This window comes from Callorhinus ursinus, unplaced genomic scaffold, assembly GCF_003265705.2.
Source record: "Callorhinus ursinus isolate GAN/ISIS: 27379988/994484 unplaced genomic scaffold, GSC_fseal_2.0 scaffold10, whole genome shotgun sequence".
Classification (NCBI taxonomy): domain Eukaryota; kingdom Metazoa; phylum Chordata; class Mammalia; order Carnivora; family Otariidae; genus Callorhinus; species Callorhinus ursinus.
In genome coordinates, this window is record NW_027397072.1 from 20408756 (window position 1) to 20422809 (window position 14054).

General features: G+C 52.4%; 1 protein-coding gene across 4 annotated transcripts in view; it reads right to left on the reverse strand.

The window, feature by feature from the left end:
* The window catches only part of ADCY3 (adenylate cyclase 3), a 78335-nt gene extending 64721 nt beyond the window's left edge, over window positions 1-13614 (reverse strand). For 2 of the 4 annotated variants that reach the window (XM_073897068.1, XM_025867842.2), the window contains exons 1-2: window positions 13481-13614; window positions 12160-13010 (exon numbers count right to left, since the gene is read on the reverse strand). In XM_073897068.1, coding sequence (XP_073753169.1) covers window positions 12160-12834 — 675 coding nt within the window. In that variant the 5' untranslated portion in view covers window positions 12835-13010; window positions 13481-13614. Of the gene's footprint in view, window positions 1-9996; window positions 10132-12159; window positions 13026-13480 lie in introns of those variants that run through there. The other 2 variants (XM_073897067.1, XM_073897069.1) reach the window with 2 other exon arrangements.
* Between the last annotated feature and the right edge of the window lie 440 nt (window positions 13615-14054).

A 14054-nucleotide genomic window follows, 5' to 3' on the forward strand; every position in this document is an offset into this window, starting at 1 on the left:
GGCTCCCTGCTCGGGGGGAGCCTGCTTCTCCCTCTCCCTCTGCCTGCCACTCCCCCTGCTTGTGCTCTGACAAATAAAGTCTTTAAAAAATACATCTAGAACTCTGTACCCAGATTATTTCCAACTGACTCTTAATCCTCTTTTAAGGAAACTGGAAGTTACAGACAACATATCCTGACTATAAGGAATACCAGTGAGGGCACCTGGATGGAAAGGAAAGATCTTTTCCTCAACAAAAGATGATCAAGCGACCATACAGCTAAATGTGTTCAATTAAAATAATGTTAAATACATAAATGTATCTGTGTACAATTGCTTTGTGATCTCTGGATTTTACCGACTTTTTAAAAGGTCTACCTCATTGCATTCTCGTTTACAATCAGCAAGTGTGTATTTTGAGGAGTACTGACAAATGTATACAGCTATGGGACTACATCAACAATCATGGTTCGGAACATTTCTTCTCACCCCAAAATGTTCCATTAGGGCCCATCCAAGCCCGCCCCCTTGCTCCACAGATGATCCTGCTGAGGTGTCACAGCTCTTAATGCCCTGTATTGAGGTCATCCATTGACCACCATCCATCCAGGTTTTGCTTTTATTCCTTCTCACATACAGTGAAACTCACTCTTTCTCGTACATAGTCTATGTACTATCACCAGAACTTTGCACGTTCACTGACCAGCCACCTGTCCCAGTCTCATCAGGTAAGAGCACTTTCACTGTGTTTGGATCTAGAAGACCTGAGATGAGCCTACACTGCATTTTCACTGTGGGGTCCTGGGCACTCATTTACCCCACGTCCCTGCTCCCTCTTCTCTTCCAGAGATAATGCCAGAGACAAGAATATCAACTCAGAGTGGGTATGAGGACTAAAGACATTCAGCAGATAAAAAGTACTTTACAGATCTATGTAAATGTCCTTTATAACTAGTTTTAACAGCGTCTTCGGACCAATTAGGCGGTTCTGAAGGAAAGGCAGTTCCCCTGCCCCAGAGAAACGGAAGACTAGAGGATGTATTGGGGAGGCCACAGCCTGCAAGTTGGACCGTGAGCCCTATGCTCCTCTCCACCCCTAAGCCCAGTGAGAAGTCTTGTGAGGTGTGTATCACTAATGCTGGTGGAGAGGAGCCGAGCAAGGCCACCCAGGAGCAGTCAGGTGTCCCACAGCCCCCAGGGTCCCCTTTATTCTCAAAGAAACCAAGTGCCACATGGCTCAAGTGATTTGACCCCACGGAAAAATATATTTGATATGCCTCCAGTCCAAATCCGTTCTGGAGATTTTCTTCACTGTGTTTCCCCACCCATGTCCTACTCGTAATTCATTCCTCTCCAAATAGAGAAAGGCCACTGCTGTGATGCAAAACGAAACAAAAAACCGGCATCAGAATTATTCTTTGTCCTCATGGGAACATCTGAAAAGTCCGTTCCCTCTAATACTTATAAGGCAACAAGGACAACAACAACAAAATGGTCGCCGAGCTCCCCTCCCCGCCCCCAAAAGGGGGGCTAAGTGTCCAACGACCTAACCAAGATGCCCTCCAGACATCTGGGAACATGGAGCTGCTCTTCCCTCCCCTGGGATTGGCCCAAGCTGCTCTAAATTCCTCTCCATCAGAGCCAGGAATAATGACAGCACCAGCCGGGGCAGCAAGCATGGCTAGTGTTGGCTGGGTACCAGCCCTGCACAGGAAGGCCACGGACACAGGTCAGTGCATTTCTTCTCTGCACGAAACCATTTCACAGAGGTAGATGCTAGACAGAGAGATGAAATAATGTACCTAGGAGCTCACAGCTGGCAAACTGGGGAGCTGGGAGGTACTCTGAGTCAAATGAGTGAAGCCAGTGCCTTTACGGATTCCCGAAGCAGAAAGCTCATTGGCAGGCCAGTCTCCCGAAGTCCCTACACTAGTTTATAACTGTAGAGGTCAGCTGCGTCAGAGACCAGATGCTATGGAAGGGAGAGGAAATGCTCCCTAAAATGACCACGTTACACTGGATCCTTCCTGAAATAAAGAGGCAGGGTCCCAGATTTGTTCCCAGAGGCAGGCAGTATAAGCCACATCCCCAGTTTGCCGGGGGAGGGGGCGTAGTGTTTCCCAGAGTGCTCATGAAGGATCCACTATAATCACATGCAGGAGTTCAGAAAGAGAGCTGAAGAGGGAAATGTGCCCCTTCCCGGCAATCAGAGGGAGGCTGTGTCTAACAGAGTCGTCCAACACTGGGAAATGGGCCTTAGGGCAGCAGGAGCAGCTCCCAGCCCCGGCCTGAGAGGATGACCCATCCTCAGCAGCATGTGACGCCCCTTGTTCGGATTCCCCTTCAGGAAATTACAGATTTGGTTTCTTAGGAATTTGCGGTAAATTTGTACCAAATAACGGACATACATAGTATCTTCCACCTTGGGAGGATGGCAAGGTCCACATACCATCATCATGCTGGTGACCAAGCCTTGGACTTATCGGTCAGTCTCTTCAGAATCTGGCCCGTGGAGATCGATCACCCAGGGCCCAGTCCCACTGAGTGGGAAACAGCCTTCCAGGGGCAGCCAAGAAGCCCACCTAGAGCCAACCCGGGACCTGGGAGAGGCAGCTGCCTGGCCTTATGCTGCCTGATCTGACTCATCTCACAGGGACCAGTCCTGAAAGGACGTGGGAACAAGAAACCACAACCAGGGAAGTCTTGCAAAGGTTCAAATCCAGGCCACTTACTTTGGGGTTTTGAATGGAGGTAAAGGGTGGGGTGGGATTTCTTCTCAAACATGTCATTTTCTGTTCTGTTTACAACAAAGAAAGTGTTCTTGAAGAGAGGAAAGGGAAAAGAAAAGTCTTCATTATTAATCAAAGGAAATTTCTTAGCAACTGCAAAGAGGAATTTTGCTGGAGGAAATGGCTAAAAACCTGATCAGAGGAAGGAAGACGCACCAGACAGAAAATGGCCAGGAGGGAGCTCCAACAGTCCAACTTTATACCTAAAGAAACTAAAAGAAGAAGAAGAAAGCCCAAGGTGAGTAGAAGGAAGGAAATCATGAAGATCAGAACAGAAATGACAGAGACTGAAAAAAAAAAAATCAATGAAACTAAAAAAGCTGGTTCTTTGAAAAGATAAACAAAATCGAAATACCCTTAGCCAGACTCATCAGGATAAAAAGGGAAAGGACCCAAATAAATAAAATCAGAAACAAAAGTAACAAATGACACCACAAAAAAACAAAGGATTGTAAGAGAACACTGTGGAAAATTTTATGCTAACAAATTGGCCAACCTAGAAGAAATGGATAAATTACTAGAAACATACAATCTCCCAAAACTGCCATCAGGAAGAAATAGAAAACCTGAACAGACCAATTACTAGCAACAAAATTGAATCAATAATCAAAAAATTACCAAAAAAATAAAAGTCCAGGACCAGATGGATTCACAGAATTCTACCAAACATTCAAAGAAGAGATAATACCTATTTTCTTCAAATTATTCCAAAAAAGTAGAAAAGGAATGAAAGCTTCTAAACGTATTCTATGAGGCCAGCATTACCCTGACACCAAAACCAGCCAAAGACACAACAAAAAAAGAATTACAGGCCAATACCCCTGATGAACATAGATGCAAAAATCTTTAAAATATTAGCAAACCCCATTCAACCATACATTAAAAAGAACATTTGCCACAATCAAGTGAAATTTATTCCAGAGATGCAAGGATGGCTCAATATTTGCAAATCAACACAATACGCCACATCAACAAAATGAAGGATAAAAATCATATGATCATTTCAATAGATGCAGAAAAAGCACTTGACAAAATTCAACAACTGTTCATGGTAAAAATTCTCAAAATGAGTTCAGAGGGAACATACGTCAATGTAATAAAGGCTATACGTGAAAAACGCACAGCTAACATCCTACTCAATAGTGAAAAACTGAGACCTTTTCTTCTACAATCAGGAACACCACAAGGATATCCACTCTTGCCACCTTTTTTTTTTTTTAAAGATTTTATTTATTTATTTGAGAGAGAGAGAGAGCACAGGAGAGGGGGGAGGGTCAGAGGGAGAAGCAGACTCCCCACTGAGCAGGGAGCCCGATGCAGGACTCGGTCTCGGGATCCTGTGATCATGACCTGAGCCGAAGGCAGTCGCTTAACTAACTGAGCCACCCAGGCGCCCTCCACTCTTGCCACTTTTATTCAACCTAGTACCAGAAGTCCCAGCCATAGCAATCAGACAAGAGAAAGAAATGAGGCATCCATATTGGTAAGCAAGAAGTTAAACTATTTATAGGTGACACGACACAATACATAAGCAGGGGCCTGGGTAGAAAGCAGGGTGGGGCATGGATGCTCTGTGCCGGGGACCCCTCCTCTGACTATTCCCTAGAGCTAGGTCCTAAGCCCTCTTCTCTTTTGATTCTATACACTTTCCTTGGGCAAAACTCATGTTCCCAATGGAGATGGGTGCCATTTAAATGCTGATGATTCCCAAATCTGGAACTCTAGTGATCTCTAAGCTCCAGATCTTGAACATAGGGCCTGATGTTCAATAATTACCCACTGAATAATCAGATAATTCTACCTGGATGTCCCATGGGCACCTCAAACTGAACTCATCTTCTCCAGCCTGTTTCCATGTTGCTCGATGGCCCTCCTGGCATCGTGCCCATATGACCTCAACAGTCTCCTAATCGATCCTGGCCTCGCTCAAGTCCACCAGAATGATTCTTCTAAATGCAAATCAGATCCTATCTGCCCCTACTTAAATTCCTTCAATGGACCTCATCGTTGAATAAAGCCAAAATCCTTTAGCCCTTCTGCTATCTAGCTTCTCTACAACTCGTCTCTCCAGCTCCTGTCATCCACTCATGCTCCTGTCACATAATAATGCTCACCAGTCCCAATCAAGTGAGAAACTCCTATGACTCTGCCTGGGAAGGCCCAGTCCCATTGTTCCACCTAGCAAACTCCTACTCATCCTTCAAAACCCAGATCAATGGCCAGCTCTTTAAAAGCCTTCTTGTTTTCCTAGGACCTACCTAGGAAGTAGGTCCCACAGCCTATGAGCTTCTTGAGGGAAGGGGCCAAGTTTTCTTCTCTGTATACCCTCACTAGATCAAGGCTTGCAGTCCTGATGAAATATCTGAGAGGTGGTGGAAGGAATGAAGTTTCTCCTTAAACTGGAGGAACAAGCAGAGGAGATGAGACGGTAAGAGCTCTAACTCTGCTCAGCCATTCTTAGTTATCAAAAGATAACTAAGGGGTTCTTTTATCTCATGCAAATCATTTTTGTCCAAGGAGGAGATCAGAATTAGGCCAACAGGATCTAGGACTCATTTTGGGGGCTCCTAAGAACCCTCCTCTGTTGCTGCTTTTCTCCTAGAACAAGCAGCAAAGGAGTATCAATTTGCACCCCCGAAAGGTTATATAAATCTTGCTTTCAAAAATTCTCAAACCACTTGGATTAACACTAGAACATTCCCATCTTGGATCTAGACAAAAATTTATCAAACTCTCCATGAGTTGATGAGGAAGGAAACAAAGGTAAAAGCAAAGCAGGAATGTAGGTTTTCAACATTTATAGAGTGACAGTCACAACCAAGGCACCACAAAGGGCTGAAAAGGAATTCTATCAGTCTTAATCTCTCCTTGAGACAAATGACAACCTGCTAAGACAGACAAATTCGACATGTTTCTGAAGCACCTACCTGAGCAAACTCCCACCTCCTGGGAAGGGAATACAAATAATAGAGCCAGGCTGCCAATCTGGCTGATGCATGGAGAGAAAGGGCTGGTGCTGGGGTTGTGGTTGGAGGCAGGGACAGCTTCCCCAGGAACTGGTGCAGTGCCCTGGACAGGGCAGGGCTGCACGTTTGACCAGAGAATGAATTCTTCTCAAGAACATAAGGCAAGGCAAAGCCCATGCAAATAAACTATGAGCCACTGTCTCTTTATGTGCAGTGCAGTTTCTGAAACTTTCTGAAAATCTTAGAAACGATGGACTTCACAGAGAAGCAATGCCTTAAAGTTCTATATGCCCTGCCCTGGACCACTTCTCTAACTCTGGAAGCATCTGTGGTCACACGGTGCTTTCCGTATCCCACCCAGACTCATGGATTTCTTTCATCCCTTCTCCCCAGGCATTCGCCCGGTGCCCCCTGGTTTGTGGGGCCTCAGAAGACACTTGCCCTCCAACCCTTCCCTCCCTGATACGCACGTGCCACTCTCACATCAAGGGGTAGAATCAATTTCCCCTCATCGTGCATCCAGCTTAGCTTTGTGACCTGCTTTGACCATAGTGACCAATCTAGCCTCTGAAAAACTCGGGTATTTTCCACGTTCTCTCAGAGACCACCAGGCCTGTGAGGAACCCCAGGCAGACCACACAAAGAGGTCACTCGGGGGGGCTCTGCGGCTCCAGACATGTAAGGCCTCCCTAGAGGGTTCCCACACAGCAGTCCGCTGAATGCCGATGGCGGAACACAACAGTCAAGTGAGTGACCCCAGCCAGTGCCTCGGAAACAGAAAAACTGCCCAGCTGAGCACAGTCAACCCAGAGACAGTAAGCTATCGTGTTGAGATCATCGCAGCAATGGGTAAGTGAAACACACAGCCCGTGAACACATACATGTGCAGGAAGGCCACTGAGAAATGGGCCATCCCACGTTGAGTCTCCCAGAGAACCAAAACATCCAAACTTGTTTTTACCCAACTGTGACCAAGAAATGTTTTTACAATGCAATACCGCACCCCATCTTATATGAAATGTAATCTAGTATTTTCTTGATGAGCGGGTCATCCTTGCGCACATCAGTTATACGCAGTCCCGGAACGTGACAAAGGCTCCCGTAGCCCCAGAAGCTTGCAGGCTCTTGGTTGCAAGCCCCATTCAACCCCCAGACAGCTGTGCTCCTTGATCCGCGGCGCTATGCCCGCCCCTGGAAACACCTCGTCCTCCGCCACGTCGCTCCTTCGAAGGACTGTGAGCTAAGAAACCAAGGATCTTATCCCTACTGGAACTTTATCTCAACAGGTTCTGAGGAAAGATAACTAAGGGGTTCTTTTATGATTGCAGAAGAAAAGGAACTCTGGAATCCCACCGACCTGAGTTTGAATCCTACTCCGCCACCTGCTAGCTACGTGGCCTTGGACAAGTCATGTCACTCATCACACATTCTAGTTTACCCATCTGTAAAATGAAAACAATATCTACCTCTTGCTGGGAGCTCCTCGACTGAAACCCAGCAAGAGCTCAGTAAATGAGGGCACCCTGTGTATACTCCATGTTCAGTGGGCCTGGCCCTGAAGGTGGGTGTGACCCCTGAGCCCACACATCTTGAGTGTTGGTCAGGATCATACCCGTGGAAGCCTACCATCGAGAGTACATATCAAGAGGGGACAGGGGAGGGGAGGTGGGAGTTGTGGTGGAGGGACATACATGTAGCCGCTCACAGGGCAGGCCTGGCAGGGGGGCAAGGGGAGACCCCAGCATGGACACTGGTGTCTGATCGGCCCTGCTGCTACCCAGTTACCCACCAGTGGTCCAGGCCTGGGCTCTGGTTTCCTCTCCAGGAAAGCCCACTAATGATAAAGTGCAGATTTAAAAAATAAACACAAGGGAGGGGTGCCTGGGTGGCTCAGTCGTTAAGCCTCTGCCTTCAGCTCAGGTCATGGTGCCAGGGTCCTGGGATCGAGCCCTACATTGGGCTCCCTGCTCGGCGGGAAGCCTGCTTCTCCCTCTTTCACTCCCTCTGCTTGTGTTCCTGCTCTGGCTCTGTATCTCTCTGTCAAATAAATAAAATCTTAAAAAAAAAATAAAAAAATAAATGCGAGGGATTGGACACTCACGGCAAAACCTCAGTGAGGCAATGTGGTGAGAGGCAGGGCCGGCCAGCTGGCCGGCCCCCGCCCCACATGCAGGACAAGGACATACTGAAAAAGCTGTTTCCACACAGAGAAGGATCCAAAAAGGCCACAGAGAAACGTGACCCGGGACGGGATTGAGGGGGTGACTTGCTGCAAAGGTGTTTACATGTTCGATAATTGACTGTTCTTCCACAGTTAGATTTGATGCCTCCCCGTCCCCTTCTAGGCCTTTCCTTATTATTCGGATTCCTAAAACCTGCCCAGCTGCACACTCTGCACATTGCGGGGGGGGGGGTAATATGACCGTTTCTGTCCCGCTCTGGGATGGCGGCAGAGGGCCGATCCAGGGTTGGCTTTGCTGCCCCCCCATTTCCTGCACCCCTCTCTTACCTCGATGCCTCTGGTTGCTCAGAACCACCACCACCACCCCCCCGCCCAGCCTGCTGTCTTCCTGCCCCCACTCCACCCAGCTCCTGTTCCAATTCATCACATCTCATCTCTCACATACTCCCGCCATGGTCCCAACAGGAAAACTCCATCATGGGCTTCTCCCTCCTTGTGGCCAAATCCCAGGGGAAGAGAGAGGGGTGCCTCCTTTGATATTTCTGGGTCCCGCACTTCTTGGCACCTTTGCTCACCACCACCGAGCAGAGACATTTAGGGGCAGCCAGAGAGGCAGGACAGAGGCCCAGAGGCCCACATTCCACAGAAAGGGGCTTTCAGGGAAGCCTTGGGCTATGACCTGTCCCATCCCCTGCACCCACCTTCTCACCCACCAGTGACCCTCCCCAGTTATCTAGCCCCTCCATCAACCCTCAACCTCCCTGAGCCTCGGTTTCCTCATTGGTCAAATGGAGCCAGTAACAATCCAGGATCAAATGGGATGATGTATATAGAACCCTAAACTCCAGCCTGCCGATGAAGGCATCTGGAAGCATCAGCCCCTCCCACGATGCCCCTACTGTAGCTGCCTCCAGCCCCTCGAAGCCAAATGTTCATTCACGGGGTGAACGGCCTAGATCATTGGTACATGTGACGGGAAATTACACACCCACAGCTCTATCATGTTCTAATTTGTAAGTAAAGGTCTTAACAGGCTATTAATTCCAAGAGGAAATTTTGCTTCCAAATAGCCTTTCTGCTATGAAATAAAGCAATAAGGTATTTTGCAAATGTTGTTTCTTGCCCCTAACTTGTCACAGACTCTTTGCTTTAACAACCCCATCAGATGCTAATAGATCATGGGAGCATCAAGGGTCTCAGGAATGGCCACAGGCCTCAGGAACGCTCCCCATCCCCATCACCTTGGCTGCATTTTCTGCCCCCCCCCATCTTCACCCATCAGCTGCTGCCTGGTCCTGCCCTCGACCCCCTCCTGCTCCATCCCATCACCCTAAGGGCAGTTTGTAGCAGTAGAAGGCAAGCTGTGCCATAAGAGGCCTAGTGGTGCCAGGTGCCAGGACCCAGGACAGGGGAGGGACATGGGGAAACCCTGCCAGCAGCAGCTTGCTCCCCCCAGGCCCAGCTCCCCTACACCCCAGTCTCTGACTGTGATGGTCTGATTCCTCTCATTCCCAGACCCTGCAGGTATAAGGCCCATACCTATTGCTCAGTCATATTCACTCATTCACTAATAAAGCCCCAGCAACACCCCAATCCCACACCCCATCTGACAGCCGGACTCCACCTGCTCTTCCTGTCAGAACCCCAACCTGCCTGCCTCCCATGAGGAGAGCCAGGGGCAGGCTGGATGGCTTGCCGCTGACATGTCAGGCTACTCTGGGGGTCCCCCCACCATCCCTCTGTTGATCCTCACCTCCCATGAGAATGGAGCATGGGTTTGAGAGAATGAAGGGGTGCAGAGAAGGCAGCAGCAACAGAAGCATTCCCAAAGCCCCAAAATCCAGTGTCTGCTTCTAACCATGAAACCTAGTTCACCCCCCACAGGCCCAGGAGGGAATCCTTGGCTGGAACCAACAGGTAGTGGGCAAAGAAAAAGAAAAAGAAAAGGGGAGGCTGCAGGCAAGAGAAAGAAAAGCAAAGGGGGTGCTGGGGTCTGGAGTACGTGCCTGGTGTCACCCTAGCTGGGCATCTGACTGCCCCAGCCTCACATCCCTGTCCTCCAGCCCCTGGCCCATCCTACCCTTGATGGTGCTCCCCTCCCAGGAGGTAACATGGGCCCAGAGAAGCTGTGGGCAGGTGAGTGTTGCTTCATTCCACAGCTGGAGGAGCCCTGGATGCAGTGTCCTCACAACAACACACGCACACCTGGGCTGAGTTTCCACCACATCCAGAAATACGGAAGGCAGGGACTCTGTGACTTAAGGAAAACTTTGGCGAGTGGGCCTGGGAACCCAGGCACCTTTTAAAAAGTCACAGTAGTTCCAAACAAGTGACTCAAACTTCTGGAACACAGCCCACTGAAAGCCGGGGCCTCCTGCATTCTATCCCAGGCTCCCAAACGGACCTCGAGAGCCACCTCCCCTTTCCCCTCCATTCCCAAAACCACATCGAAGGCCCTGCCTCCATGTCAAGGCCATGCTCTCCTGGGATGCTAACATGGTTATCTTCTATTTACTTATTTCTTTTCCTGTTTCCTAATCTTTTTGGGTTTTTGTCTCCTCTTAATAGTGCCCACAGGACACCAGCAATCATGAGTTTAGCATCTGGGGCTCCAAAGGAGAGAATTTTTGTTTAGCTCCCTTAGTGGGCAGTGAGGCATACGGGAGACTCATGTGGTCCAGGGGCCCCCCAGCAGAGAGGAAAATGCCAGCAGTGACCGTTCAGTAGAAAGGAATGGTTCAGAGTTGGATCACAGACCCCCAAATGCTGCCATGTCCACCCGCCTGTCTGCCCCAAGCTGCATTAATGATTCCAAGCAGAATGGTTCCTGCAATTCCTCCCCAGACAGCTTCCAGCAGGGCCCTTGACTGGCAGAAGCACAAGCTAAAGTCCACCAACCCAGAAGTCAAGACGGCAATGGAGATCGTCACTTTATGTGAACAGGGCACTGGGAGAAAAACAAAGGAACAACCACATGGTCCACAAGCACCAGCCCAGGGCTGAACTCCTGCAGAACAAAAGCACAAAGCTTCCTGAGCGAGGACAGTGTGTGAGCCAGAATGGAAGAACAGGAAGAATTTTGGTCCAAGAACCAGGAAAAAGTTAAAATAGAAAACCTGTGTTGTCCTCTAACCGACTGGGAGGCAATGGGACGAGCCCCACAGGGTTCTTGCATCAACTCCCTACAGCACCGCAGGGCCCCTGGAGACTCAGCCCTCAAGCCCAAAAGACAAGGATGATGGCTTTGGCCGAGATGCAGCCAGCGTCGTGATAAAGTAGGATGGTCACTAACATGACTACTGTACCTGCCTATGTGGCCTTGGGCAGGTCACTTTTCATCTCCAGGCTCACGAATAAGGGAGGCAGCAGATAGGTCACAAGACTGGAATTTATTAAGCCCCACAAACGCCTCCAGATGGGTTACCGGATGAACGTGGATGCTGAGAATCACATCTCCCAGTCTCTACAGCCCCTCAGCATCTACAGGGTCTTGGCTCCTGGTCGGAGCACAAGGCTCTTAATTAAGCTGAGGCCCAAATTCCATCCCTTCCAGCAAAACACGTCCTCAAAGAACTAGTAGACCTTCCCCTGCCGAGGTGAGCACGACTGTCCTCGTTTGGGTCCCCACAGCACACCTCACATCATCTAAGTGCGCCACACCCCCTGAGCTCAAGCAGGATCTAGGGCCATCGCACCTTCGCGTCTCCTAGTGTGTCTTCACCCACATTCCCTCTGACCTTGGTAACCACCACTTAGGCAGACAGACAGTCCCCACTTGACAGAGGGGCACTGTGCCCACACAAATGAGACAACTGCTGAAGCTAGCCAATGACAGGCTGGAGACCGCAAGCCAAGGGAGCTCCTTTCCCCACAAGAGGTCTTTCCGGAGGAGATCAAGGGCAGGGACCGGCTGGGACAATGGCTGCCCCTCGACCAGGCCTCGCGGGCCTTCCTGCCACCCACCTGGGCTGGACACAGGTGACACAGTGGCCCCGAGGCCCGATGTCCTGACATCCTCCACTCCCTCAGGCCCAGCACAGAAAGCTCTAGTGCAAAGCCAGGGGGTTGAGGGAGAAATGGTCTTCCTGCCCAAGCAGCTGAGATTCCCAGGGGCACCCCCACCACCCCGACACATGTGGACTCAAGGGCAAAGAGAACAGAGTCATCCCACCCCCGAAACCGGCACCACAGCGGATGAGAGCAGGAAGGGAAGCCCCTGGGTGGGACCCCAGGTGGGACTCACCTCCCTTAGCAAGTGCATGCCCCTCAGCCCGTCCTGCTGCTGCTGGGCCACGGTGACCCCCAAGACGAGCGTGTGCACGACGCAGGAGACCACAGAGATGACCACGATGGGGCTGAGGCTGAGCGGCAGCGTGATGAAGAAGGAGAAGACAAAGAAGGCCTGCCAGCCCACCGTGTCGCTGGCCGCGTGGGCTCGCGCAAAGTTCAGGCCCAGGTAGGAGAAAATCTGGGCAGTTATCAGCAGCCACAGCAGGTAGGGCACCACTTTCCGGGTGATGCGGTCGGGCAACAGCCCCTCTTTGCAGAGCACGAAGAGGACGGTGTCCAACAGCAGCCCCACCGCGGCCACGAGGAGGGGAGCCAGCTTGTCGCCGGAGAAGACCAGGGCGCACATGACCAGCACGTAGCAGTCGAAGAGGGCCGCGAACACCACCAGCACCAAAAGGGTCTCGTGGCGCTGCCGTTTGAAGTAGGTCTGGTACAAGTTCTCCAGGGACTCGGGCACGAAGGTCAGCCTCATGAACCGCGGCAGGCAGAGGCAGGATCCCGAGTTCCGGACCGAGATTTCATGGGTTCGGCCCCCGCCACGGTCGGGGTCAGAGGGCAGGCTGACCGAGTACTCGGCGGAGTACTCGGCCGAGTATTCGGGCTCGGAGAAGCCCTGGTTCCTTGGCATCCCGGCTGCTGTCTGCTTCTACCGGCCCAGGAGAAGTGGACGGGGAACGGGGGGAGGGCTCTGCAATGGGCCACCTACCAGGGCTCTGGGAGTGCTGGGGAAAACCGGGGGCCGGCCACCTCCCGCAGCGACGCAGCGCAGTTCTCCAGGGCACAGGTAGCGCGGCTCATCTGGAACTTAGAAGGACCCCGCTGAGTAGAAACACCTCTGGTGCTTCCTGCCTGTGGTTTCTCAGGACCCACCCCACCCCTCCTGAGAGAATCGTTGCGCCACGAGGCTCCAGGACCAGAGCCTTCTCCAGCCACCCCCACGCTCACGCCACCGCCCCCCCCCCCCCCCCAACACACACACTCGGTCCTGTCCTCGTCAGTTTCCTGTCCCCCCTGGCCGAAAGGCCTGGCCACCTTCTCCATCCCTCGCACTCCGGGTCGGTCCCTCAGTCCCTGACTTCCTCACCTAAAACGCCGCCAGGCCCAAGCCTTAGAAGCTGGAGATAAAACGTGCCCGAGAGCAGCCAGAACCATCCCGGGGATTCCTGAATCTTCCTTCTGTTTACTTCCTTTTCCCACCCAACCCTTGGCGGCTCGGGCTCTCCACCTCGGGGCACTACCTGCCCTCCGGAAGGCTGGCCTGCCCCAGCGTTTACCTGTGCGGGAACTCGGGAGCCGCGTGGTCCGGCCGGTCCCTGTGCGGGCTGCGGGGCTGGGTCACGCGTGTGGCGGGCGAGGGGCAGGAGGGCTCAGCGCGCCCCGGGGCCGCGCCGCCCCGCCAGCGTCCCCGGTCTCCGGTCCCGGGCCGAGGCGCGAGGCCCCCGCCGTCAGGCCCGGGATCCGGCAGGGAGAGACGCGGGGCTGCCCCTCAGCATCCGCGGGCGCCCAGCCGCAGGAGGAAGGAGGCGGCGGGGCTGGAAAATCGGGGGACGCCCGCCCCTGGGGCTGCGGCTCGCTGCGCGGCCGGACCCCTCCCTCTCGCCCCCGCGCTGGCGGCGGCGGCGGCGGCGGCGGCGCGGCTAGGGGCGCACCCGGGGCCCTCCCGGGCGGGAGCGCGGGCCGAGGCCGGGGCAGCCCGCCAGCATCCTCTGGGCCGCCCGCGCGCCGAGCGGAGCCAGCCGAGTCCGGGCGCGGCGCGCTGCACTGTGAGTCCCCGCGCGGCGCCGGCGGCTCCCGGGCCACGCGCGCTCCAGGCCCCGGGAGGCGGGCGGCGCCCCTCCCTCCCCGCAG